Raw genomic sequence first — 18,357 nt, forward strand, 5'->3', positions numbered from 1 at the left:
GGGAGTGGGGGGGGGGGGATAGGGGTAGTTCTGTATGAACATCAGGCTGCACGGATTGCTATACAATCACAAAGTGACACGTCCAAACGTGTGTAACCTGACAATTGGGAAGACGATAGGCGATTGCAAACATGCTTGTTAACGATGAGAGATTTGGCATGGCCGCTCCTATTTAGCGGGAAAGTCAATCGACATGGGGCCGTTTGGAATATTAAAATCTTTTATTTCGAGCACACCCGAAAGAAGACAGGATCCCCCAGCTCCCTGGCGGGAGTGGGGCGGAACAGAGAAACATCCAGGACAGAGGTTCCGTCTGGGATCTTTCAGCATTTCTTGTGATCTCTGTTTTCCTTTGTGCCAATACCGGCAGCCAGCGGGGCTTGTCTGGATCAAGAGAGCAAGATGAAAGATACAGGGCGGGAAGGTGTTTTCTGAAACGCGCCGTGCTTGGCTTCCATGCACATTTCCTTCGCAGAGGTGATTTGTTTTTGTCCGATTCATTTCCCATTCCCTGAAAATATACTGAGAACTCCCCTTCCTATCTCTATGCCCCTTAACATTGCTGGGAAAGTTTGCCCCATTCCCACCCACAACGACACACACACACACACACACACACACACACACACACACACACACACACACACACACGCATTCTCTCTCTCTCTCTCTTGTGGCTTAAACATCGCGGTGCGTTCCATAACTTGCTGATGCGCTAGAAAATTCCTTCGCCATCAGTAACTCCTATTTTTCACCAGAGGACTATAACAGCGTTTGTGATTAATATTGGAGAAAGCCAAACTATAAAATGAGAATTAGCCAACAGGAATCAGTGCCCCAGAGTCTATTACTGTGCCAGCATCGGGGGGGGGACGGGACAACAACGTCCTTTCATTTGCTCCCAGTCAAACCCACCGGGACGGGTGGCACTGAGGAAGTGTGTGTAGATACTATGCACTCTGACAAGGGATTTTTAATTCACAGATGGTATCTTTAATGCTGGGTAGAAGAGCAAAGTTGCCCGCCTCTCCACTGATTTCTTTGGAGCCCTAATGCCCCGTGGGAAAGGGCTTGGCTGGTTTATGATCATTATCTAGAATAGGAAAGAAGTCCGTTTGAAGCTGCCTTTTCCAATTCCTTATTAGCCTCCAGCGCCTTAACTTTCTTCCCTAGGCAGGTAGAGTGACTCCAGCTATGGCACTGGGTATCCTTATTAAAGGGCAATTTGTGTTCTCCTCTTGACAGACTCCCACTTGAAGATTTAGCTTCCCCGCTCCCTGCGGGGATACCCCTCTGATGATTCCACTGCCTTTGTGCTCTGCTGTTTGTCAGGAGGGCTGACTTAAAAACACCCTGCATCTGCTTAGGCTAGAGAGCTGGGTTGCCTACGATTTAATAAACCTATAATTTGCACATTTCTATTCTGCCCTGTAATCTCACCGCTCTGGGACCCGGGCTAAAGACAAATCGCAGAGCCCGAGAGCTGGCATAAGGCACCGCCAGAGAATCAGAGTAAATAATGGCCTGAAAGCTGCCGCAGTAAAATAACCGAATGGAGAGCAGCCAACAATGATTGAAAAATAAACATCGCTCCGCATTCCCTGCAGTTTGCAGCCCGGCTTTATTTATCGTCCCGTTTTGAGAAGCTGTTGGGTGAACTTGGGCCATTCGAACAGCAGATCTAGGGGGACGCTCGAAAGAAACTGGCCTGGCTTACGGATGCCTTTTTATAATGCAACTGGTAGTGCTAACCGAGTTTTACGTGTAGATGTTTAATTAAGTCTCCACGTTTTAAAGTGCCAAAGCTGCTCAAGGAAATTGACACAGGCCTCCCACCTTACTGGGGCCATGCGTGCGCTTATTCTCAAAGTACAAAAAACAACACCCCCCTCCCACCCAAAAAACCGACAACCAACCACCCCCAAACCGCACAAAAACTAACTAATTAACCAACTAACCGCAACCCAACCATCCATTAGGGGCTTTATTTCTGCACTAAGATCAAAGGCACACACACACACAAACACACACAGGCATTATGTATGGACAGACACTCACAAATGACTGAATTTGTGATCAAATGACCTGCCGCTAGTGACAGCTTAGCCGTGCCCGTGTGATATCCATATGTATGGCCCGTTTGAAGAGTACAGGCAATACTTCAATAAAGCCAGATCACCTGATTACAGACAATAATGTGTGTGTGTGTGTGTGTGTGTGTGTGTGTGTGTGTGTGTGTGTGTGTGTGTTTGAAGGCATATGTGTGTCAGGGTGTACGCTATGGTTCGGACTCGGTAAACTGAAAATTAATATGATAAAACGTGAATAGCCAAACTGAAAGCTACAAGAGAAATGATGGGGGTGTTTTTAGTTTGTCTGAAACAGGCATTGTAGCGGGGAGGGGAGAGAAGCTTTTATTTGGGAGAGAAGAGAGCTCGAACTCATAACCCTACAAGGCGCCTGGAAGAGTCAGTCTGACTTGAGCGCAGTTTAGATGTTGATAAGATCGCCCCACTAGAACTATCCTATGTCTGGCCCCGCATGCCCTGAACGTCAAATCCTATTATGGCCGCTTAGGGCACCATAGGCCCAATTCAATTTTCCGGAACAGCGGTGTAAATCCGGAGTATGTCCTATTTGCACCGATATAATAGAGCAAGATCTGGCCCAGCGCTCAGTTTTACGCAATACAATAATGGCTGGGGGAGGGGCTATTTGAACAGGTGGTTGCAACTTTTACAACATTTTGCTTAGGTAAAAGCACATCCAACATACGCTGGCGGACGTTGTAAATGAAGCATGGGATATAGTTCGTTATTATTTGTGTTGCCCATTGTGCCAGGCGCTGTACAATCCCGTGGGAAGATACCGTCCGTCCCTGCTCCCAAGGGGCTTCCTGAAGAGGCGATGTGAGGGCGAAAAGAGCGTGGGAACGTGCACGTGTCCAGTCGAGCGGAAGTGGTTGTGTGGGAGGCACGTGCTGTGAATACTCGTGAGTCCTCACAGATGTGTGTCTACGTGTGACTCTGTGTGTGTGGCACGAAAGCATAGGTGTGCGAGCGTGGAAGGGGGTCGGATCTGCGGGTGTACGCGCTTTCTATCCTAATCCAGCATGCGAAACTCTCGCTGCACGTTTTGACAAACGGTGGGTGGTGTGTGTGTGTGGGGGGGGGGGAGTTAATACACTCAAGGATACATTGTGCGTCTACATGGGACACCAGAGACTAACCAGAGCGGGACAGACCCCTGCAGGCTCCCCAGTATCTCCCCTGAACTTCCTCACGCCGATGTTTGGGATTCTCTGCACAGACTTCTGCTTCTTTGCAAGGTTTCGCGCTCCTGCCCTTGTTAGCGGCAGCGCGAAGCTTTTAAAGAAGCGTGCCCGCGGAGTTTGGAGTAAGGCCGCTATGAGACGCAGCTCTTTCGGCAACACGAGATCGCTGAGAGCTGCACCGGTCCATGAGTCAATAGGTCGAAGAGCCTTTGGCTTGGGAAAACGTTTTCCGGCTCGGGTGCAGTGGAGGTGCCCGTTGGAGCTGCACCTTTGGTTTGCAATAAATGAAATAGCTGCGCTCGGAGATTTTATACGCCAGGGGGGAGTGGTGGTGGTGGTGAAATAATCTTCGGACGCAAGAAATAGAAGAAAGAAATCCCTCAAATGTCAGCAACTAGAAGCCAGCTCTGGCAGCGTGTTTACGATGTAAGATCCTGATAAAACTTATAGTAAAGTTATCTCTCCCTCCCTCCGCCCCAAATATACCTTCCAGACGGGCTTGGAGGTAGCTGGGCTCTGTTAAAATTGGATGCTTAGAAGACAAACCGAGGGGGGGGGATATATATATATATATATATACACTCGCCTGGGGAATTGTAAAGACAGATTCTCTTCATTCTGCCAGCTCACAGCAGAGGAGAGAGAAGCGCGCAAACAGGGTGGAACTGACCAAACTGGAGCGCACAACTAAGCGCACCCAGGTAGATCCGTTCGCTAGAAAGGCAGGATAGGGCCCCTGGTTGCGCTCACTCCAGGAAGAGGCTAAAGTTGTTGATTATTTGAGGGCCTCCGTTTTGCCAGCCTTCTCGTTAGTAGGGACTAATCCCTACCCGGAAGAGGGAATCAATGGGGTCGATTGGGGTGAGGAAGGTATTGAAATCTGTGGGGATCTGATCCTCCCTGTTCGGGAGGGGGAGTGAGATGCTTTGGACACGGGTCTGCTTCTGCTCTAAAAGCTGGTTGGCGCGATCTCTCAAAGGAAAATCACCTGGCGTAGATCTGGGCCCGATCCTTCAAACACAACCCAGATCCTCTTAACACTATTACAACCCCGCTCATCTCTCAGGGCCACTTACACGCCCTGCTTCCAGGACCCTTCAGTCGGGTTTCCTTTACTTTTTCAACTCAATATGCGGTTGTGTTTTTTTCCCCTCCCTAGAAAAAACAAACATTTTCTCCCATCACAAGCTTTCGGGCAAGGTCAGATAACAAGGCAGCTGGTGTGCAACGAAGTTGTAAGGAAATCATTGATATGTCGTAGGCTGAGTGAATCTATCCCAAAGAAAATATTACGTAAGTGAGTCTGATCAACGTGCCCGGGCGAAAGGCGCTCTCATAAAGGGCTAATGGAGCAAATGAAACAAATGATCATTGGAAATGTTAAACACAGAGGGGCATTTCATCACACCAACATAAATTCAGCTTGGAAGAGTTTTTTTTTTTTTTTTTAAATCCTCTTGTTGGTCAATGCCAAGCAGTTTGAAGACCAACCGGGGGGAGATTTTTTTATATTCATGCTGGCAATTGAAAAAGGTTAAAGGGAGGTGTAGGGTGGGGATAAAACTGAGAAAGCCAGAGCCCGATCCTGGCACGCCTGGTCCAAAGCCCATTGAAGTCAGTGGAAAGACTCCCGTGGACTTCAATGGGGTTTTGGATCCGGCTGTTCTTACGCACGGGAGTAGCCCCCCGGAACTCATGGGGTCACTCGTGCGACTGGCGCCTCTGAAGTCAATGCGGGCTTTGTCGCTGACTCCAATACGCTCAGGATCGGCCCCTACGTGGGGAAATCTAGCGTGGCCCATCTTTTTTTTTTAATCTAACACCACCTTACTCACTTCTTCCCCTCCTCCCTAGTACAGGACCAGTTTATATAAGCCACAAAGTTTGGTACAATAGGCTAGATAACACTGTCTGTCCAAGCCTTAGCCTACACCTGCCTCTATGGATGCGTGACTCTAATAATTATGATTTAATAAAGTGATACAAATGCCCTTATACGCTGCATTACGGTGCCCCTCACACATTGTTTCTTCTGGGGACAAAACAGGGGCTTTCCGTTCATTTTCGCGCCAAGTCTTTTCTAGGAGACTCTAGGGAACTTTTGGATACATTAAAAGAGACAGAAGCTCGGCAAATTCTCCTTAAACTGTTCTCTACTGGAAATTCCAATAAAAAAGTCCTTACGAGTATTAATGGGGGGGGGGGGGGAGTATTTGAAAATTCAGATCTATTAGTCGAAGTACTATTAAACTTATTGTGCAGTTAGTTGTTTATAGAGGGCAGTTTTCAAACGAGCCGGTATTTTTGTTTGGCAACGGTTGGCTTGGGCAAAGTTGTCTTGGATAGAATATTTGTTTGCAGAGAAAAACTACATTTGAGCGTAGGTGAATTTTGGACACACGTATGTAACATATAACCATATGGCATGCTTATATGATGGTAGATAATATGTATATGTATACACACTCACGCACGACCTTCGCATGCACCAGTGGTGTGTGTGTGTGTGTGTAAAACTCTGTTTTGGGAATACTTCTTGCACATGTAAGTACAGTTACTCAGATGAATACCTTTTTCTCACGGGTCCACATGCTTGCAGGATCGGGTCTATCTATATGCCATATGATTACTCTGGTATGTTCTTGAAATAATCCGAATTCTTGCACTTGTGTGAAGGCTTTTCTTTTGTTTGAAATTAAAATGTTTATAAAACTAGAGACAGACAGAGAGTGAGAGAGATCCTTGGAAACGGCTTGAACTAATTTACCCCAGAAGAAGGAAATCTTTCAGGCAGTTACCTCTGCCAGCATGTTTAAAATGTATAAGTAATTTTAGATTGTGTCTTCAGTTAATATATTTTACCCCTTCTCCTCTAGATGACAAGGAAGACCAGTCATTGCAAGATGTCTGCAGATACAGCTCTTTAAGAGTTTCCATATTGTATGGTTACGAAAAAATGTGTTTGTGGTCCCTAAATCCCTCCCGACAACTTTCTAAAGTCATCTCGTGTTATGGTTTCCATTGTTTGGGCTGTATAAATCGTCTTTTGAAATTACACTCACTTCTCCCTCACGCCAAACCTGGAATCCTTTAGAAGGATAGAAACATTGAGATTTATCTGACAAGTGTGTGTGTGTGTTGGGGGAGGAGGGAGACTTTATTTCCACGGCTATCAGAGAGAAAGGAAGAAGAGTTCTAAGGAACACTTTACAAATTCGTGTTCGAAGTAACTTTGACGAATGATTTCTTCACTTAGCAAGTCGGGATTACAGATTTCCTTGGTACATTCAGGTCTGGATTTGATCTTAGTGTTTGGGTGTATGCCCGTTAGGTTACTGCAGAAATAAACTTGCGTCCCTTATTTCTGAAGAGGTCTAAAGGAGATACTTACCTGCCTGTTTTGATTATCGAATGAGCAAGCCAGGCCACTGGTCACACACAATATTTAAAAAAAATAATCATTTTATTCCCTCAATGATTGCAGTGTCTTTCTAATGATAAATTATGTTACTTAATCACAAGAGCAAAAACATCTATCTATCTATCTATCTATCTAATCTTAAGGAAATGAATCCCCTCTGTTTTACAGAAGGAAAACACTTCACTTTTTCTCTTTTCTTTTCTCTTCCTTTCTCTTCTCTTCTCTCTTCCATAATCTAAACCACATACATCATCTGTATCTGTGAGCTCTCTCAATGCACTTGCTCGCCTCGCAGAGAAGTCCTGAATGTGCCTTTCCCCGTTCAGTTCCCTTGTGGGTCTGAGTGTCTGAAGAGTTTTCGCAGGGCTTTCTCTCCAAATTAGGTTGAAGACGATCACTCCTGGTTTCCTTTCTGCTGCTGCAAAATCAGTAGGGTGCCGATTTGTTACAACGGCTTCGTACACACACCAAATAAAAGCTTTGATCCAAACTTCCAAGTAAAGCAAAAAAAAAAAAAGTAGGTTTCATTCATTAAACGTAGCGTCGAATGTTAAAATGTTTTTCCAAATTCCCCAGGTATTCTATGGTGTTGCTCAGCCTGTGACTGTGAGGAAGATGAAGAGGAGGGTATAGGAGACCGGCAGGGGGGTCAGAAAAATACTAGTCTCTTCTACAGTTGTACAGCGAATTAAAAAAAAAGTGTGGCATGTTTGGGTTTTGAAAACCTAAAGCAAGAACAAACAAACAAAAGGAGGGCCCGATCCCAACAATACTGATGCACACGGGTGTCTATAACCAGCGATACCGTGGGCTTGCTCACAGGGACACTCAAAGTGACTCCCATGCGTTTTCAGGATTGGGCCCTTGAGTGCTCAGATATTGGATATCAGATAGCCGAGGTCTCAACGAAAGAGACGGGACTTGCCACTTAGGCGCTTTCGAAAATACTGCCAATGCCTTTAGCGAATTTCAGTGCATTAATATGTCGTTACACTGATTCGTACACAAAATAAATACACTTGGACATTAACGCAATGTACAACGATGTTCATTTTCTCCCAGTGTAATTACTGTACTTCTGTGGGTACACACACATATCGGGTGTATATTATCTCTGAGTGTACACACACACACACACACACACACACACACACACACATCATTTCTCCAGCCATATTCACATGCCTATTCAATACAACAATGCCTTTCTAAAGTGAAGGTTTATATTATTTTTGTCTTAGATTGAGCACCATCTGCGAGCATTGTTTGTATTATTTAAAGTTAATCTCTGAGCCTACATACATCTGTTGCATACATTTCATATTAAATGGAACCCATATGTTTATACGTATATATACCTGTGCAAAGCATGGCCCAGTTCTACAAGCCTCACTCAGGCATAGTTTATCCTAGCTGATTTGATTGATTGATTGATTGATTGATTGATTGACATAGTGGGAATCGCAGGCCTGGGCCCCTGGTTATATGAATAATGGCTTTCATTATTTTCAGAAAATATACTTTTGCATGTTGTCATATGTATTAGACATTCACAGAAGCAAACATAGAACTTCATGGATATAATCCAAACCTCCCTGAAAAGATTTGATCACTGTCTGGCTAGTATACTCCAAATGTTATTCCTGCGAGAGACTTCTGCTTTATGTGCAAGTATTGGCCCTGACATGCTGCCTCTCTATAATTTCTATCTAGATGACATTAGCAATGGACCGCTTCCCCAAGACAGCAGAATGCAGCATTGTTCTACCTGCATTTTCCCCACATCCACCAACCTGCCCCTCCATAGTAGGACTCTGGACCAACAAGGGGCTACACACTGCAGCACTCCAACCCCACAGTCCTGCTGCCCTCGAGTTTAGAACAACAGAGGAAGAAGAATGTGTGTGTCAGGAACGTGAAGGTTTGGCTAGGAGAGCAAATGTCTGCCCACGCAAACTGCGCTCCTCGAACCTGAGCCTGCTCCTTCTTATCCCAAAGCCTCTGGAATTCCCATTGAGGGCTTTCATTTCCCCCCCGCTTTCGTGGGCCCCCCTTGCCCCACTCATACGGTGGCTTTCAATCTTCAGAAGTATAACAGCCCTGAAAGGCAGTCCTCCCCCCAGTCACCCCATACACCATCGCAGACAGGCAGGTATGTTTGTAACTTCACTTCATAGAACAGCATCTTTTTTTTTGGTACCTGTTTTATTATTATAATTATTACAACACCGGATGACCGATCCCACTTATTGTGTATGAAGTGGGAAATGGATTTTCCTTGGTGAATTCCTTCAGACGCTAAACAATTCACAATATTAGAGTGTGGGTGTTTTTTTGAGGGGGGGGGGGCATCCAGGGGTGAAACAAAAAAAGCGCGCAACTTGTGATCTTCGTCTTTCAAGGAGTAGCCCTAAATCAAAACACCTGTTGCAGATTATCCTGCGTCCCCCCCCCCTTGTAAATGGAATCGTTTAAATACAAACAAGCGAGGATAAATGTATTGGTTTTCTCCCCCCTGACCTGGGATCACAGCTTTGGAGCTCGGTAGCGCTTAGTTGAAGACATTAATAATACATTCGGGAAGCAAATATGGGAGCTTTTCTCAGGTCACCTTTCGCCCTGCACACAGATACACATACACACGTGAGCACACAGACAGCTACACCCAGAGAACATACATAAACCCACTCCCGACACACGAATACACAGACACCCACACCCACGCAAAACGTATTTAGATGCACACAATCAGGCCTATCGATATAGCTACACACACACACACAAAACATTGGCACACAGCTATACACACAAACACCACACTGAAAGCGGCGCGCAGAGTGTCCTCGCTAGGGGGGCTACACAAAACACAAGTTTTCATCTCTCCCTACAGCTGGGGTTATTTCATTCTGTCCATCCCCTGCCGAAACCCCCTCGCCCATCGCCAAGCACTCAGGTAACCACCCCCCGGCCTCCGCTTTGGAAAGGATCAAGGACCCAAGCGGGCGAACATTACCTTGTTGCCGGGCAGGGAGTCGGCACCAGGGCAGAGGGCGCATGGATGAGAAGTACGGCACTTCCCCTGACAGCCGTTTCATTTGGCCACTGGCGCCGTTTCCGGTTGTAACTACTAGGGGACCCAATGAGTTTTGCTGATAAGGTATCACAGTGTCTCTCGTCCGCGGGCAGCACCTTAGCTCTGAGCTCCACGGGACCACTGGCCGCAGTTCCAGGACAGCCGGGAGATGTCGAGGTATTTCTGGTAACAATCACATCACACACATGCCTACATTCCGGCTTCCTTTCTCTTTATCCCTACCACCACATTTGAAGTCACACCTTCTACTGGATTTCTTAGGTCCGGGGTGGGGGGGTGGGTTGCTGCTGCTGGTTGTTAATCTGTAGGGCTCCACCAGGCCAATAAAACCAACATAGCCAGAAACTTCTTTTTCAATAGGAACTTTCTTCTCCCCCCCCCCCCCCCCCCCCACACGCCCCGCGAGAATGCCTGTTTGTTTTCGCCTGGGTTTAGTAGAGTCTCTAAGCAGCGCTGGGTTTGTGTGGTGGGGGAAACTCGAAAAATGCCCTGCTCTGAAAGTTACTCAAACTGAGATGCCTTTGTTTTTCTTTTGCAGAGACCTGTCCTAGACATTACACACACACACGATAATATATATCGATATATCTATATGTGAGTGTGTGTTTTATGTGCAGTCATTCATATCTATCTATGAATAACTAGGACAGGTCTCCTCCTAGAACAAGAACAGAGGCCTTAAGTCTTAAACATCAAGAGGTCTGATACACATGTACATCTTCCTAGTGTTTAACACACGCACAGACACCCCACACATCTGGTCTATGCATACACACATCTGTATCTATATACACCCATCCATACACACATATCTATTTAAGATATTTTAACATTTAAGACTTCTAATAATAATTATTAATTAATAATGTATGTGTGCAGTCAGAAGGGGGGCCCTGATCTTAGCTGGGCCTTCTTGTTGTCACCTAATACCCACACTATCCTGTGGATTGAAAGCCAGCTAAAGGACGGTAAGCCAAGTATTATGTTTGTGGGAGGCATCTTGTGGGGTTTTGCAAGGATCTTTGGTCAGGTCTTATCTAATATTTTCATTAATGATCTAGTGAAAGGAGTATGCAGCTCATTAATAAAACTGGCAGATGCTTCCTAGCTGGGAGGAGTTGTGCACAACTGTGAGGACTGAGAAATAAAAGAAGGGGACCTAGAAAGAGTAGAACTATTGGTAGAAAATAATACATTCGACTGGATTTAGAAAAAAAGTAGGTTAATACAGCTGGCAGAAAATCACCCAAAACACAGATTTTCAACGGGGACCTGATCCAAACCCCAGTGAAGTTGATGACCAGGCCCAGAGAAGGAAAAGGAGGTGGACAGCAACTTAGACTTGTGTTGGTGGTGCAAAATGCCTGCAGAAACACAAAGGGGAAACGCACCTATGAGCTGTACGCACAGAGGTACAAATGCATGGAGCAGGAAGATAATGCTCCCACCCTTGCATTCTGTGTCTACACTAGAGACACTACACTACACTAGACACTACTACACTAGAGCACAGCTGTACCAATGCTCTCCTGACATAATTATGCCACCCCCAACCAGCGGTGGTAGCTATGCCGGTGGGAGAAGCACATGTAGTGTAGACATGACCTAGGAGTAGATGGATCTGACTTTAAGTCCCAGCTCCCCACATGCTTCTTGGCTAAGCATCATAGCTTCTCTGTGTCTCACCTGAACAATGGGGAAAATAGCACTTCCTTACTTCAGAGGGGAATTGCTATGGGAGTCTGTAGAAGACAGATAAACAGGCATTATTGAGGAGGAGGATAAAAGGCCTGGGATAAAATGAAGCAAGAGAACATTTAAGATGAATAGCAGGAAACTTTTCCTGACAGTGAGTTCTATTAGAGTGAGGAATAGCCTCCATAGGAAAATATTGACAAACCCTATTGCTTGGGCATTTAAACATAGATTAGAAGAGACAGTAGGAAAAGTAGAATAGAGACAAAGATTCTGTATCGGTGGGGAAATGAAGATGATCTAATAGGTGTTCCCACTTCTCATTTTGGGGATAGCCATTTTGGTATTTAAAACAGAAATGGGTACAAAGAAGCCACACATCATTTCTCAGCAGTTAGAAGAATAACAGTGGGGTTTAGCTACAAAACAAACTCACACGTTTAGAGAGATAAGGTGGATGAGGTAATATCTTGTCTCTAATATCCTGGGACCAACAGGACTACAACACATCTACACATTTGGCATTCTAAGTCCCTTCCTGAACTACAGGTCATAGAATTTAAACAAACCCAGCCACCACATTTACATTTATCGGATCAGCTCCTGTGAATCAAGATAGGTCCATTGACATCAACAGACCTACACCAATGTACTCCAGCTGAGAAGCTGGTCCACTGTATTTTAGCACATACATCTGACTACCTGTCTATCTGTCCTAAAGATTGTAGCATTGTAGGTCAATCAAATCGAATACATTTCTTTCCCCCTTTTATAAGTGATAATGAGCCCACCTCTTCCAAAAGGCAAAGAGAAAACATGGACCCAATTAACTACTGCATTGCATCCATTTTAAAGACTCTAATTCCATTGAAATTAACTACACCAGCATGAAATTGGACTAAGACAGTTGTGGATCAGGTCCATTATCTTAATCCTGATCATGTCCATTTAGTTTGCAATGATGTTTTTAACAGCTCTTCCCTAAGTGGCTGATTATTTTAACATTTCTTTCTTTCCCTTTTAACACCTAAGACTTAATTATTAAATGAAAAACCTATATCTATTTGTGTCATCACCATCAATATTTAGCGAAGCCGTGAATATGATTATGGACTGCGAATATGAACAATGCGGGAGGATAAAGGAGGTGTATGTGTGTGTATGAGAGAGAGAGAGAGAGAGATCCCCAATTAATAGACATCCATCTCTCATAATGAGCCCTTTAGGAAGAAATGAAAAATGGTCAAAGCCTGGTAAAGTCAATTAAGTCACTTTCAAATAAGAGGTTACCCAGCAAGGCCAAAAGTTAACATGTAAAGGCTTATTGCCAGGGCAGTAAAAATAAAATGGTGCTTGAATATCTGAAGACATTTGGTTGCTATTATAGACAAGTGGAGCTAATAATGTGGGTACATTTGCTGACTAATCGTGGGACTGGGCATCCTATAAGGACGCATAATAAGGAAAGACTGCAAGGTTCTCTAGCTAAATAAGTCCAAAAGGGCCATTATAAAACCACTGATACAAGAAGTGTGGTTGGGACAAAGAGCATTTATAATGAGAGCTTTTCAAACATACCCATAACTGGAAGCTAGCAGCGTGAATGTGGCTAAAGGACATTTGTTTTTTATAGAGAACACATGGCGAAGCTTTATGAAGCAAAGTCTTCTAATGATGTTTAGAGTAAACATCCTTACCACCATAACAAGCTGTTTGGAAAATTAACTGTGCTTTCCCCTTCTTTAAATCCAGAACCGGGAAAAAGTAACTACACCTTACAGGGTTTTTTGAAGGCGTAAAGGCAATAGTTTCAAACATAAGATAGAAAGAAAGAAAAAGTGAATAGGGGCAATGTGATGGGTGTGTGCATCCCACACCAGCCTTGAGGCCAATTAGGTCGCCTGGCCTCACCTGAGAGGGGGAGGACCAGGGTTAACTGAGAATAGAGCCCAGCTGGGGAGGAGCTGGGCCAGCCCTGTAAAACCAGGAAGCTGGCAGTAGAAGGGGGTAGTAGGAAGGCGGTCTGAAGTCATTCCCTAGATGGAAAGTGAGTTGGCTGGGGACAAGGAGGAGATCAAGGGGAAGAATAAGCCCTGGGGTCCTGCCCTGAACTGTGGAGTCCAGCAAGAGGCTGAGAAAGGTGAAGTAGCTATGGGGCACAGGGGAATCTCTAGTGGTAAACCAGAGATTGGCAAGGAGATACAGATATGGGGTAGGAAGGCATCCAGGGAGCAGCAATAGGGTATGGATGGAAAGTCATAGGGTCTCTGAGCTGGGACCTGGAGTAGTGGAAAGGCCTGGGTTCCCCTACCAGCCACTGGGAAGGTGGGAGATGTGGACTGGAAGACCATCTGAGGTGGTATCCAGACATTATGTCTGGTGGGACTTTGTTACCCCAGAAGGGCAGGGGACTGCATAGTGACCTGGCCAGAGGGCGGAGTCATGAAGAGGGAGCAGCCTGTCTCGTGCAGAGAGAGGGGTCATAGTGTGTGTAACGGGTGGAAGGGGACATCCAGCATGAAGAGCTGCTTCCCAGAGCTAGCCACAAGAAGGTGCAGCTGCGGTGAGTGGGACCCCTTGACAGGCAGGTTTGTTCTAATTCCTGCCAGGCTGCAAGGACCTGATCTTGCTCTCGTAGTGAAGGAAGATGTTCTAGTTTCACTGGGAGTAGAATTGAGCCTCAGCTGTGTGCCGGGCTGATGCCTTTACTACTTATGCAGACAATGCTCCTGGTGAAGTCCATGGGAAGCCTACCTAGGTAAGGAGCTTGGCAGTATGGCCAACAATTAGGGCCCAGTTCTGCCGCATATACTCAGGTTGAGAAGAACCTTACTCCTTGAGTGGCCCTACTGACAACAATGAGTCTGCTCGTGTAGTAAGGTGCTACTCAACCGAAGACAGGGCAGCAGAATCGCGCCCTTTGCACATCAGTGCCTCATGTTAGGCACCTAGCTCTGAATTTAAGCGCCTAAATAACAAAATGGATTTTCAGAGGGGCTGAGCTCCAGCAGCTCCCCCTGAAAGAAATGATGGCCTTCCTACCGATTTCAACAAGCGTCCTGCCAGAGTACAGAGTGTGTGCTGACTCTACGGTTTGGTCCATGCAGTATTAGGGATGTGACATATCCACCTGCTCTTATTCATGGTGGAGCCAAATCATGACTTCCTTCCTCAAGCCAAGCTACCGTTGGGTCAGATCCTGAGCGATGCTGTGCAAATGAAAGTCCCAAAGAAATTCCTCTTGCAGGGATGTGTATTCCTATCCACACACAGCTGTGTATAATTCCTCAAGCAGGCCGGGGGGATTGTGCAGATTTATTGTCATACAGTGAGATCTCTACATTACTGAAGACAACATACATCTCTTATGTTCTTCCTATCACAAGGATGCTCTTCCCAGTGGAAGACTCAGTATGGCGGTGGGGGGCGGGGGAGTGGAGGGATGCACAAGGTAACTACAGGTGTATCCTGGACCAGATAACTTGCCCATCACTTACAGTATATGTGTTGGCTACCATTGGAGTACGGTTAACTCCACATGTGGCGCTGGCTTGCTCACAACTTCTCTCTCTTAGGTACTTATATGGCCCCCATCATGTTGCAAGCTGTAATGTAATTATCCTCCCAACACCCTGCTGAGGTAGGGCTGGGCTATTATACCCATTTTACAGATGGGGAACTGTAGCACAGAGAGATGAAAGGACAGATTTTTTCCAAAGGTATTTAGTGATTTAGGCACTTAATGATGCAGAAAGGTGCCTTTTGAATATCCCACTAGATTATAATCCGTGTCTAAATACCTTTGAAAATCTGGTCCTCGGGTCATATTGTAAGCCTGTAGGAAAGCATGGACTTCACTCTGGATCCATCTGCCAAGTTCTATGCTAACGCCCTAGCCACCTGCCTGTCTTTTTCTGGTCTTAGTCAAACGTATGTGCCTCCTGAGTAGAATGCTGAGGAAAGGGGTGTGTCTGGAGTGGATAAGGAGTGTGCTAGGGCTCAGGCCTCATTGACACAGTGGACATGCAATTTGGAGCAGGAGCAGGAATAGATGCTGTTTATTGGTTATATTACGTAGTATTTCTTGGCCCCAAGCCAGGTCAGAATCCCATTGTATTAGATCCCGTACAAACATTTACTAAGAGACAGTTCGGACAAAAGAAGCAAGACAAAGGGAAACAGACTGACCAGGGTCACACAACAGGTCCTCGTCAGAGCCAGGAAGAAGCCCAATTGATGCTAAGCCCAGTTCCCTGTCCACTACCATGTGCAGCTACCTTCTGAAGAGGCGGCCAATGCAATTGAGGGGAGGTCAATGAGAGAGTGGAATCTACCTCCATTTGTTTATCCACAAGTACGTTACAGCTGCAAATCTGTTAGCCTAGCACTGTGGCTTGGAAGTTGCGTACGGTGGTTTTGGCTTTATGCTCTTGGCTATTATATATTGCAGGTTTCCTTTCTAAACATTTCTTACCAGATGCTAAGAAAAATAATCCCAAATATCAGATTGCAAACCCGCAGTCCACATAAATGTATATGTCACACACGTCACTAGACTTACAGGAATGCAAACATGTCTAATGAGTGGAGCATGGAGCACTTAGATTCTTCTCCTGGTTCCGACAAGGGGCCACGTTCTTCTACAACAGGGGTTCTCAAACTGGGGGTCAGGACCCCTCAGGAGGTCACAAGGTTATTATATGCGGGTCACAAGCTGTCAGCCTCCACCCCAAACCCCGCTTGGCCTCCAGCATTTATAATGGGGTTAAATATATTAAAAAGTGTTTTTAATTTATAAGGAGGGTCCCACTCAGAGGCTTGCTATGTGAAAGGGGTCACCAGTACCAAAGTTAGAGAACGACTGTCCTACAACCTTTGCTTCCATCCCATTGTGTTGGCAGTTCTATGGGTTTCGGTCTGAGCAAGGTTGGTAAGAGATAAAAGAGATTGCATCCTTGTTTTTTCTCATCCAAGCAGGCTCCCATTCCCTCACTCCATCTATTCAGATCTTGGGCCCTGGTCTTGCCTCTGCACTTTGAATATTTCCCCTCCCCTTTGAGCAAGTGGGCAGAGAGGGAGTGGAGAGTGGTGGGAGAGGACAGGCACTGCAATACTTGCTGGCCAGACTAGTAACCAGACATTTTTGGGGGGTGTAATAAGTTGTGCCTTCTCAAGGGCTGCAGTAACTTACTTCCCCCATGGGGCCAGAGGGGTGCTGAGGAGCTACATCTCCTGGGGGTTACTCCTAGGCCGATGCAACGTTAGGCATCACCCCTTGTTTAAGGATGTGCTTAGAACCAAATTCTAGCCCTACCAGTCTACCATGGCCAGTCCTTCATCAGGTGAGCACTTCCAGGGTCTTCCCATAGGAGTGCTCATGGCACTATGTGTTTGTTGGACAAGACCCTCACCATGGTAGGGGTTTGCTTTGGTTTGGACGAAGGGCCTAGTCTTTCCTGAGAGGCTTTCAGCACCTCTGGGTGCCATTGCAGTTTTGGGAGCAGAGGGCACTTGGGACTTGTGGAATTGAGGCCTTCATGTCTATGATGATGTCAGAGCCTTCTGACCTGTTTGGGAGGACTGGGAGTCATTGGGCTACCATTCCAGCAAGGGGTTTTGGTGACCTCATAAAGCACACAAGTGGAGCAGGCCACAGGGTCTCCAGTTCAACTCTGAAATGGGGTTTGACCCACACAGCCCTGAGGACAATTGGGAAGGAAAGGGGAGAGCGGGCAAACTTGTCCTGCGGGTGCAATGAGCAGAGCTGCTCAGGGATAAGGACACTCCCCAACTTTCCATCCACCCGCTAAGCCGCTCTCTGCTGGTCCTCGGTCCCCTCTGTGCAAAAACCTGGGGCGGGGGAAGGGAACCATGATTCTTTCTTTGTTACAACCTGTGGGGGGGAGGGGAGGACTCTGTATCCCTCAGTAGCATCTCCTCTTTCTTTCCTTGGTGACAGCTCTGGTTTGGAACAGTCAGCAAGGACAGTGTGTGCGGTTTCACCAGCTGCCAGTCAATCAGCCTTGAGACAGCTTGTCACGCCCATCTCAGGGAGGTGCTGCCCATGCTCAGTGCCGCCTGGACAGCGTCCCCCAGCTCGCAGGTGGGGCGGACTCAGATCCTCTGTGGTGCTGATTCACCAGTGGGGAGAGCTCCCACTTGACTTCTTTGGGAGCTGTGGGCGCTCAGCACCTTTAAAATCTGGCTGTAAGGCTACCTGGGACACGAACCCCCCTGGCTCCAGAGGTCTCTGCACCACAGGGCTAGGGAAGGTTAAGCTTTGACCCATGCTTGCATAATGAAGGGGCACAAGCAGCCACCTGCATTTTCAGACTAATGCTAATAAGTAGTGGTAGAGGCAGTGTGGCATAGTGGACAGCTCACTCAACCAGGACTCAAGAGACTTGGGTTCTAGTCCTGGCTCTGCCTCTAGCAGAGCACATCACTTCCCCTCTCCGTGCCTCAGTTTCCCTATAATGGTACTGACCTCTTTTGTAAAGCACATGGAGGAAAATCCCATTACTGTATCAGACATCGATTAATTTATGAGTCAGAGAAACCTTTCCACGGTCCCTGGCAGCTCCCTCCGAGCAGCTTTCTGTGATAGACACTCACGGGTTAATTTACAGAAGAAAACGCTTCTAGCTGAAACTGGCTGTAAGTAACTTACCCGATTCTCCTCCACTGAACAAACAACTTTCCCCTTGCAATGACCCCAGGGAGTTCTAAACCCTGCCTGCCGGACCGAAACTGGTGTCTCTGCCTGAAGGCTGCAGTTAGAAATGATTGACCCTGTGGTAGGGATGGGTTCTGCCAACTTCAACTGTTGCTGCAGCAAAGCAAGAGAGATACCTGGTAGAACCCAATGTCAAA

General features: G+C 46.3%; 1 protein-coding gene and 1 long non-coding RNA gene across 5 annotated transcripts in view; one reads left to right on the plus strand and one right to left on the minus strand.

Annotated features, from left to right (window-relative positions):
- LOC122172461 (uncharacterized) overlaps positions 1-9,715 on the plus strand; it is a 33,363-nt gene extending 23,648 nt beyond the window's left edge. The window contains exon 3 of the long non-coding RNA XR_010592839.1: positions 8,409-9,715. This is a non-coding gene — a long non-coding RNA (uncharacterized LOC122172461). The remainder of the gene's footprint in view (positions 1-8,408) is intronic.
- Positions 1-9,846, minus strand: part of TBX5 (T-box transcription factor 5) — an 81,319-nt gene extending 71,473 nt beyond the window's left edge. The window contains exon 1 of one of the 4 annotated variants that reach the window (XM_024108093.3): positions 9,709-9,838. In XM_024108093.3, the coding sequence (XP_023963861.2) occupies positions 9,709-9,790 (82 nt within the window). In that variant the 5' untranslated portion in view covers positions 9,791-9,838. Of the gene's footprint in view, positions 1-9,708 lie in introns of all 4 variants that reach the window. The other 3 variants (XM_065568290.1, XM_024108095.3, XM_065568292.1) reach the window with 3 other exon arrangements.
- Between the last annotated feature and the right edge of the window lie 8,511 nt (positions 9,847-18,357).

The sequence above is a fragment of the Chrysemys picta genome, chromosome 15, assembly GCF_011386835.1.
Source record: "Chrysemys picta bellii isolate R12L10 chromosome 15, ASM1138683v2, whole genome shotgun sequence".
NCBI lineage: Eukaryota > Metazoa > Chordata > Testudines > Emydidae > Chrysemys > Chrysemys picta.